Raw genomic sequence first — 10,829 nt, forward strand, 5'->3', positions numbered from 1 at the left:
GCATAGAAAAAACTTGGATGCCCCAGGGCCAGAAGAAGTCTTAAGCTGGATATTTGGCGCAGGGATGGCAGTTGGAAAGAGGTTCAGTACAAAGCAGAACTGCTGTTACTACTTCTACAACATGCGTGAAACCATGAGGCAAGGTAAGATGGCATTGACACTCCAACATTTTTGTCCTCAGCAAATCCACCCTTCCTGTCACACACAGTTCTACGCAGCACAGCAGCAAACACCTTAGCAATCTAGCCACTTCAAAATTTTTGTCGTCCTTATTGTTCCAGCAGAAAAGCAACTAATGTGATTCAGAGTCCAATTTCCATTACTACTGAGCCTCTTCCCTCTGCATTTCAGTTATATACTTACAGTAAAATCATCCTAGAGCAAGCTCTGAGTCCAAACTACGACACTGTTTAATTTGCATGTAAGCTAAGTGAAAACCATTTTTATAAAAGCCTAATGAGTTCACAAAGTGGTAACTGATTATGAACTGGAAAAATTTTAGAGAGCAAATGGCTGTAGCCACTCTAGAATTTGCAGAGTTACTACAGACGTCTGGTTTCTAAACAAGGCAGCACTGACAAGAAAACTTCACCAAATAGGTCCGCTGTTTATCCCCAACATTATTCTAGCTGACATTGCTGTCTAAAAAAAAAAAAGTAAATTTGAATATATTCCCAATAGATTTTATTGCTACATACTTCTTAAAGACTCAAAAAAGCTACTTTGTAAACTTTAAAGTTGGTCATATGGCTCTCATTTGTACTGACTGCCAAAAATACAGAATAAGGAAAAGGATGGGGGAGGCAGAAACATTTTAGAAATCCAGAAAACTGCTGCTTGTAGTTCAGATGAAAAATTCTACACCTGGACAGTGTTTACTAAGTTATCTATAGAACTGACACAGAACATAAAACTAGTATTTATTGTGACATCGACTTTAGTCAATTAACCAAATTATTCAATGAAGCATTTAGACATGAATTATTTCTCTGAAAATCCCTACAAAGACACACAATTCTAAAAAGTTTCTTTTGTTTCCACACCTCTTCAGACTAAAAAGTTTCCATTTCATACTTAGGTGAAACTTCTCTAAACATACACAACTCGTAATGAGACATTTTATTACTCCTAAAACGTGACTAATATAGTATACGTATGTTTTGGCTCTACCTCCGTCTCAGTCAGAAAGCAGCTGCTTTGCCTCTCAGCTAAACCATTAAACGAAATGGGTAACACATGCCTTGTTAGAGACCTCTAGTTTGCGCAATTAGTATCTGATTTACAGAAAATGCCTTAGCAATTATAGAGAGTAAATCACCACAAAGCAGGAGGCTACCATTTTAACAAGCAATATCAAAAGGAGGATGAGCTAGACAGACTTTTAACAGACAGACATCTACAAACATTATTCAAAGTACGGCCCCCCCGCTCCAGGATATTACCTCTTACCCTAGGGAAGGAATGCTGGCAAAGCATTTTTTACCCCATGGGAAGCACTTTTAATACTGCAAACTTTTAAAGAGTATTCATTTCAACAATTTGGATATCAGTCATAGCTTTACTCTTTTATTAATCCACTTTAGGTTAACTTAGAGATAAGGATAACTGGACAATCACGGAAGAACTCTGAATCTGCTAAAACGGTAGGTGGACTTTTTTTCCTAAAAGTATATTAACCTAAAGCTTACGTAGAACAATTACAGTAAACAGGAAAAAATGCTGTGTAAAGATTTATTATTTTAAAGTAAGTATTGCATGTGTATTTACAACGTTTTAAAGACCATGTTTGCAGCCTCCTCCCCCAGCTCAGAAAGTGTGCAACCTGTGAAATATTCAGGGGGTGTTATATTCTCTGGTTTACTTACAAATGTAAAGACAAAGACAATGAGAGATGATTGTCATAGAGCATTTAGGATTGAAGATCATTATTTTGACAACTGAGAAAAATGCATTTGAGCCTCTCTTGGTTTAATTAGTTCAGCTACATACATGCCAAATATTTCATAAAATGCTTTACAAAATCCTCTTGCTATAAGCAAAAATAACATACTGGGAAACAAGCCAGTAAGATAAGATAATATTTTTCCTTATTAGTTGGAAAAAGTTGTTTATTACTTCCCAGTTTCTTTTCATCTTAAGAGCACTTTTTATAATGCTCGAGTCTAATTAAAGGATATCAAGAGTTAAAAGTTGTTCCATGTTCCTTATGCGTTAGAAACCCCTGCCAACTAGTCCTCTAGGCTTTAAATATTGTTTTGACGGATTGCCTTTCCATTTCCAGTCACAAAGAAAGTATTCTCCATAGTTAACACACGACCAGATCTTCACCAGCTCAGTGAAAGCCAGACCCACTGTTCTGTGCAAGAATGAAGACTTTGCAGATGACTTTTTTTTTGCTTCTGTTTGTACCTTTGGTAAATTCAGCACCACCTATGCAGCAAGAATCCCTCCACTTTTATGAGTATGATACAGATGTTACCATGGAAAGCCTGACCCAACAAGATTATGAAATGCAAACCAAGGATATAAGAAAGGTATTTTATTTATATTATCAGTTTCATATTTTTAACTGCTGAGCATTATATGAATAAGATGTTATCTGCATGTATGCAAGTTTTATGGAAAAGTCTTATAATAATAGCAAAACATACAATGGTTTCAGACATGGGGAAAGCCACTCAAATTAAAACCACAAAAATACTACCCTTGCTACAGTTTGAGAAACCCACAAAAGACAGTCTTTCACAAATAAGACTAAAGCATGATTTTTAACTCTGCTGTAGTTACATGCCTACTGTTACAAGTTTCAAGAATGGGATAAAATAGCGTAACAGATCAACAGTTTGAGTAATATTAACACAGTAAGTTCACTTAAAAGCAAGGAGGGTGATTTTATTTAGATTTTTTTATATATCAAAGTAGTACTTGAAACAGTACTCTTTATTGGCCATAACCAGCCAGCGTAAACCACAGTTTTAATTTTGACTTACTAAACTATCAAGTTCTTTGCCTCAGTTTTTCAGCGGTAGGTTGGTTTTGGGTTTTTTTGCAGTTCAGCAGTCCTGAACTACTATGGAATGCCCAGTCCTGCAGTAGTCACCTATATTATTAACACTTTGAAAGTCTCAAAGGTAGCGTTAAGATTATACCTCAGGGAACTCACCAGCACCCCCAAACGGTCAATTCTGATTTTTTTTTGGTGTGTGCTCCACATACATGCCTGTTAATTTAAACACTTAAGCAGAAGACAACTTCATTTAACAGAGTTAAATCATGTATAACAGCCCCAGCTGACAGGGGCAGTTAAAAACCTTGCACCTCTGTTCAGACTGCCTCTGACAGGACCTGAACAATGCACATCAAGAGAATGAGACACAATGTTGTTCAGGCAGAAAAACTAACCACAATTGCCGTGAGACTAGTTGCCAAGGAAAATACCACACATCCAAACAAAGTGGTAACAACCACGCACTAATAAATTCAAGGAAGTTTTCATTAACTGTGCTTACTACAATAACCTAGCCTGATAAACAAGAAAAAAATTCAACAGCAAAAGGTAATTAGTATAAGTAAAAAAATTGCAGCACATAGTTGAAAAATCACTCCTGTGACTAAGAACAGCAGCTACATATTTATATTTTAAAATGTCTAAATATTTGCAAATGTGACAAACCTATGAAAGACACCGTTTAAATGACTTAACGTAATAGGTGTTTATCTACTCCCAACTAAATTGTTTAAAAAATACTAAAATTGTTAAACTTAACTAGTTAGGCACAGCATCAGATGATATTCATTACTAAAACTGTTCTAATAAGAAAACGTTACTGTTTTAGTAAAAAGAACAATAAGGAGTATACCTACAAGGAAATGGTGCCAACAGATGTGCCACAGACTAACCAAAGTCCGTACTGGCAGTGCTATGTGTTAGAGGTCTTCTGAAGGCCAACAGTTCTGCTTAGGATAATTCTAAGAATGCAGTCGGTCATTATTTCCATCAGGTCAGTTCTCCAATGACATGTTTTCATTGCAAAATAATAAATTAGTTCCTTATGTGCAACAAATACATCTATAAATGTTCCAGTGTTCCCATTTTAAATCATGGGATGCACAAACAAATCTTCTATTCATTTACTGCACAAATTCTAGCTCCCAGAATATTTCAAGTGTTAACTGCAACTGAAATACATGCCAACAATTTCCTCAAACATGCCCAGTCAGAAATTTGTCTTGCATGACAAATTTAACCCCTTACAGCATGCTTGAACACACAGCTGGAAAAAAGACTTACAATGAAAACATCAGGAAGAAATCTGTGTGCATTAGCGATCAACAAAGTGAAGTGGCCTTTAGTCTACTCCTAAGGAAAAGGCCAGCCAAGCAAAGTTTATTACAATGATCATTATTTGAAACCACAGCCACCCCAGTCTTGAATAAAATAGCAGAAGTTTAAAAACACGATATCTTATTTTCCACAGAACCATCCAATTAGACACCATCTCATATCTGCACAAATTCATTCCATTGAATATAAACTATCAACTTTATAGACCTTTACATGTTACAAAGATGAATTGATTACTTTGCAGAAGTTTTAAGATGGTCTAAGTTTTTAGATGTAAAATGTTAATGTGCTTTTTGCATGTGTAATTCACGTCTGTGGAGTAAAGTGCAAGAGGCAGGTGGAATTTAGGTATGTTAGTAGGCCAATATTCCTTTGGGGCATTCCCTAGCTTTCTGTGTTTATAATCCAAACAATCTTGTGCACTGATATTCCACGACTAGGAAATTTTATAGCTGACCAGGATACAACCAATATTGTGGATTTAACCATACTCTTCAAATAATGTCATCTTTTTTGTTGGCATTTCCCACTTGCAGAAATCAGTTGTGCATTGTATCCTGCAAAGAACTCACAGGCATACTCTTTCATAGATCCCACCTCAAGGAGGATACAGTACCAGAAATCTACACCTGGCACAGAAATGCTAGGTCAGCAAACACATTTTTCATACAAGCATATTAATATCCCTTATGAGCCAAACAAACTAAAACAGAAGTGCAGTTGCTCTAAGTCCATGTACACAGAAGTCTCTCTCTACTGGCAGGGACGCCTCAGTCAAGGATATGCGTAATCAACATATCTATGCAAGCTAAACATTTTTGCAGAAACCTCCTGTGAGATGTGCTGCTTGTGTGAGTCTACCTGTTCAACCCCTACTCCCCAGCTTCTCTGCAGCCAGCACTGCAAAGGCTCTTACCCTACACAGAAGTTTCATGCTACCACTCCTAAAATGTTGCCAGCATTCTAACTTGGGTATAAAAAGTCTTACTAGTGCAAACCAACCTATCCCAAATGAGAGGCAAAAAAGAACCATAGCCTGGATAGACAGGGGCAGGGAAGAGCCAAGGGATGAATGATTCACAGGCTAAAAAGGGGTCAAAACAACTGAGGCTGGCCAAGATATTTCTCAGGCTTTATTTCAAGCTTGAGGGGTTTATTTTGCAAAATACAAAAAAATCCCACAGTAAAGTATATGCAAGGAACCAAATACTAAATAAAACAAAAGTTAGTATGACAAGTAACTTGACAGATAGTGTTACTTTCACATTGCTCTTGTAGATCAACTACCTATGTTACATGCCTGAATGGGGGGATGAGGGGTCATGTGTGTGGTAAAAAAACAAACCAACACACCCAAAAATCACCAGTTCACTTGTGAGCATTCGCAGTGCATTCAACAGGGGACTGTTCTCCTGCCAGGGCCTGATCCTTAAGCATGTTTAAAGAAAAACATCTTCCACACCCAATAACGTACTTTTCTTTGTGTTTTCAATAGCCATGCAGATCCAAAAAGCATATTGGATCTGTCCTACAAATATTCCCCATCAAAAAAGACAACAAATGATGCTAGCCAAGAACAACTGAGTTAACCTAAAAAACCCTTAACATGCAAATCACAGTATAACTCACCATATGCATACTATAATTCTAGAAATAATACGTAATTCTCTAAAATTCCTATTGTATTTAGTGAAGACCTGACTACCATTTCCTGCATCACAAAACTCCCTTTCTGTTAGCAGTCCAAGTCTTAAAACAGACTGAAGTTCAGTTAATGGAAATGAATTGCTAAATTTCAGCCAACACCTGAAAGGAACATGTCTATAAAATAAGTTGTCCTGCAAACGAAAGGATGTAATAGCTATCTCAACAGGGAATTCTGAAAAACTTCAAATGCAAGGAAATGTTACTTTACTGAGATTAGTTGGGTAAAACAAACAAACAAACCAACCTCACAACAAACCCCAACTTACATTTCACAAGAATCTTATCAAATTTAGCATGATGTGCAAAATCTTCTATCTCCAGAACTCCAGGTTTTTGTAGACACCCATTGCTTACATATTCCTTCCCCACCACGCTGTCTATAATTTGTTTTTATATCGACTGTTCTTTCTTAAAGAACTTGGCTTTTCTAAAGAACCCTAGCAGCACCACCTTCCCTTCTTGTCTTAAGTGAATAGCTCATGTACAAAAGGGATATGTCACATTAGTCATCCAGCATATAAGAGTATTTTCAAAATTAAATGCCAAAAGGAGGTATGTTGTAGGAAGCTCATTTTTAAAAGATGTGATATTTCAGATCTCTGGGTTTTTTTTGCTTTCTGTTTGTTTTTTAAAATAACATTTGCTCTCACACAAAGGACAGAACAAATGTTTCTCTTGACACTTCCCTAACACTGCAAGGGGATGACAAAGAACACAACGTGCCACCAACAAAGGATACAAGTAAGTTAATCAATATGAATTCTGTAACATTTAAGGTCTCCAAAAGAATGCATTTTAACAGGAAAATTTAATATACAAAGGATGACGAGGGATGTAGAATATTTTAATTTATTAGCATCTTTAGTATCTCCTGTGGAAAGTCATCTAACTTCTAATGGAACAGACTGAAAAAATAGACAGGCTCCTCAGGTAAGTCCAAATACACAAAGAACAGCTTATAAGAATCTCTGCAGACTTACTGAGTCCTATTTGCCAGAGATGCACCCAAGTTAAATAAGTTAGGCAAGACAACCAAGAAAAATTAAATACACACTCCAGTAAGTTCCACACTCCAGGAAGTTCACAAAATAGGAAACACAGTATATCAGACAACAGTGGTGACAAAAAGGGGTTCAAAGACATATTCATTATATGTATTTGAATATTGCCATCAAACAGGATTAAAGCCATGCAGACATGACTAACACTCTACAAATGTCTGTGAGGAACAGGACAAGCCATAATGGGCTTAAACTGCATTTAAAGAGATACAGTTTGCCTCACTACTTACAACAACAGCTACAAAAAACAGTCTGTAGAAAACTGGAAGAGATGACCTAAAGTCATTATACAACCATCATTGCTGGAGTTTTTATAAAAAGGATTAGACAAAATAGCAGCTAGGAGTAACACAGGGGATACATGACCCTGCCAGAAATGTCCCAGTGCAATTACAATATCAAATGTGTGCACTGCCAGATGTTTTCTCCTGTGTGGATCCCTCTTTTCAACAGAACAGTACTCAAGATGACATTTAACATGGTCACAGAGTTGCAGTTGTCATATTAACAATACTCTCAGCCAATTAGAGCAAGAAACTGAATCAGATGATTAACAGCATTTCAAGACATGCTCAGATAAGAGCAAAGAATATACACAGGAAAATTATGCACATTAAAAATACAAAACTCAAAATAGTTCAGGATATTAAAACTTCAGAACTTGATGCAATGTATTTTTTTTTTTTAATCTAACAATAGAAAATCTTAAAGGATACTAGAGACAATTCTATGTTGAATATTCAAGCCTAAGTTGAATGACTTTTGTCTACTAAAAATAATTTGTTTTCAGATCTACCTACTTGTCTGCTCTGTGTGTGCTTAAGTGGCTCAGTGTACTGTGAGGAAATAGACATCGAAGCTGTGCCCCCGCTGCCAAAGGAAACAGCCTATCTTTATGCACGATTTAATAAAATAAAAAGGATAGCGGTCTCAGATTTTGCTGACATTAGTAAGTAATGATCAAATTTTAATTTCTGTAACCTGACAGTATATTTGAAGTTGTTGTCCCTCAACAGTATGCCAAAATTACCAAAATAAGATATATCTTACACTTTGCTGGATTTCATGATGTGTATTACTCATTTAATTCAATGCTTGTTTCAAGAACAGCAACTGTGTGAAGGCAATATGGAAACCCCCTTTGGCCCATGCATCCATCTTAATATTCCCACACAATCTGAGAAAGACCAGATTGCTAAAAATAAAATTTAAGTCTGCATCCCAGCCTGTATTAAATGACCAGATATTAACATTCCTTCAGATGCTGTGGTGACATCTCTTCCCAGCTATCTCACTCTACAACATGACAAGTTTTATGAATACCTGAAATCATGTTGTCACTAAGAAAAAATGAAGGATCCAGAGTATTTTCCATATTTGTTTTAAAATATAAATGAGGAAATCCAAATGTGGATTTTATCCATATTTTAATAGCATTTACATTTGTAGATCACAATTAGGATAGTGCAGACAACAGTGTAACATTCAACATATATAACAATCCACTTTTCACATGCCATGTAATTATAAATTCAATATTTAGATTTTAATTTCTTTTGTGTAAAGCTACCTTGAGAAGAATTGACTTCAGTGGAAACAGGATAGAAGAAATAGAAGATGGAGCCTTTTCAAAGCTTCTGCTATTGGAAGAACTCTCTCTTGCTGAAAACCGACTTCTAAAACTTCCTGTTCTACCTCCCAAACTAACAACATTTAATGCAAACCAAAATAGAATCAAGAGCAGAGGAATCAAAGCAAATGCTTTCAAAGTAAGTAGAAGACCATGATTTAGGTAACCAAAGTAAATGAAATTAGCAACCAGACTATCCAGAATACCGCCAAATGAATTTTTCTGTATTTGTGTAGTCCAAGAAACAAACTATGGCAAAGCAGCTTTCCAGCTTTTGTTTTGTTTTTAAGGCACTTTGGAATAAGAGTCCTTTGCACACTCACTCTCTCATGTAATTCATAGAAAAAAAGAGTTTTATTAAATATCTTACCTACTTCCTTTCTCTCTTACATGCAAAGAAAAACTCAATTCCAAAATTGATGGCTCAAATACAATCTGAGGTCCACATAAATACTAATAAACAAGGATGTAGCTTTATAGTTGTCTCATTGCATGATCAATAAGCTGACACTGAAATTTCCAAAACATAGGCAGCCTGTTCTATGGGGTTCTTGCTACAACAGACTTCAACTATCACTGCAAATGAATGTTTCCTGTGATCAGAAAAAAATACTGGTATCTTGTAACAGGCACAAGTTACTTAACCTCAAGTAAGTAATATCAGCATTAATCATCTCCCTCTCTTTCTGTCAGAAGCTGACAAATTTGGCCTACCTCTACTTAGGACATAACGCACTGGAATCCGTTCCCCTTAATTTACCAGAAAGTCTGCGTATTCTCCACCTTCAGGTATTTTTCACGTATTTCCTTAATGTTCTATTACAAAGAGACTCTTGACTTACATACAACAAACCAAACCCTTTGCTAGCGAACTACCATGCAAGAATTCCTCATTAGTTTCTGTACATCAAGGGTAGAAAATGGTAAAAATAAGCACAATCTTTTACCAACAATAAATTTCAGACATCAGTAACAACCTAAAATTGTTTATCAGCTCATTGATTGGCTCAAAATTGATTCCAACATATCTGAAGTTTACACAAATCAATTCCAATTACAATAAAATGGGAGGGTAAGAGGAATAAAAAAGTTTAAAATTCTTCAATGTTACATGGGTGCGTGTTTATTTATAAAAATTGTTTTGTTTTGCAGTACAACAGCATTACGACGATCACCGATGACACATTCTGCAAATCTAATAACACACGTTACATCCGCACACGTATGGATGAGATAAGGATGGAAGGCAACCCGATCCTCTTGGCAAAGCATGTTAATGCTTTTTCCTGCTTGAGAACACTGCCTGTAGGAACGTACTACTAGCCACTACTTACAGAATTACACACACGAAAACTTAAACATGGTAACAAAAGACCATTCTTTCCCTCTGTTGACACATTTATAACCTCTCCCTTACTAATGCTAATTTCCTGCATAACCCAGACCCTTATACTATGTTGAAGCGTGGTTCTCTTCTGAAAGAACTATTTCAGAACAGCCACCTTACTTAATGGTTACAATGTCACACCTTCTTTCAGAATATTTTCTGTTCATGAAAGCATAAAAATACATGTAAGCACACACATCTTCTCGACTGCAATTTCACCACACATTCTTTACATGTGGGCAAAATCACGCAGGTAACTGCTTGTTCACCTTCTCCACCAGTACTCAGAACAATCGCTAATTTTACTTTCAAATAAATGCAAAACATCCTTTAAGCAAGCTACAGAGGAAAACTACATCTTAATTCCAATCCCTCTTTTTAAATCGGAAATGAACATTTTTCAGTTGACCTTCAGAAGTGCATTGCATGAAGTTGCATACAAAAGAAAGTTATGTCTAGAAATAGAACTTCACAAAGCTTTAGCTTCATTGCAGCTTCCTTAATAAGTTGGTTTGTGGAAAATGACAATAATTCCTTTTTAGGCTTAGTGTACCAAGCAACACACCAAGAGAAACTTCTCAAAGATTTGTTAAATCCCCTTCTACTATTCTGCTTTCAAAATAATCTAAGACTGTGTGTATATATATATTTTATATTATACAAGGTATTTTTAATTTCAGCATATAACTTCTGCCAGCT

General features: G+C 36.0%; 1 protein-coding gene across 2 annotated transcripts; it reads left to right on the plus strand.

Annotated features, from left to right (window-relative positions):
• Positions 1–2,281: 2,281 nt before the first annotated feature.
• On the plus strand, positions 2,282–10,066 carry OGN (osteoglycin). 2 transcript variants are annotated; one of them, XM_010154594.1, is made up of 6 exons: positions 2,282–2,534; positions 6,709–6,793; positions 7,904–8,062; positions 8,680–8,882; positions 9,437–9,532; positions 9,896–10,066. In XM_010154594.1, exons 1-6 carry the CDS (start codon positions 2,367–2,369, stop codon positions 10,064–10,066), a joined length of 882 nt encoding a protein of 293 aa, XP_010152896.1. In that variant the 5' UTR covers positions 2,282–2,366. The 2 variants fall into 2 exon arrangements, with proteins under 2 accessions (XP_010152896.1, XP_010152895.1); XM_010154593.1 differs by having other exon boundaries at positions 2,367–2,536; positions 6,705–6,793.
• The last annotated feature ends 763 nt before the right edge of the window (positions 10,067–10,829 follow it).

The sequence above is a fragment of the Eurypyga helias genome, unplaced genomic scaffold, assembly GCF_000690775.1.
Source record: "Eurypyga helias isolate BGI_N326 unplaced genomic scaffold, ASM69077v1 scaffold36786, whole genome shotgun sequence".
Classification (NCBI taxonomy): Eukaryota; Metazoa; Chordata; class Aves; order Eurypygiformes; family Eurypygidae; genus Eurypyga; species Eurypyga helias.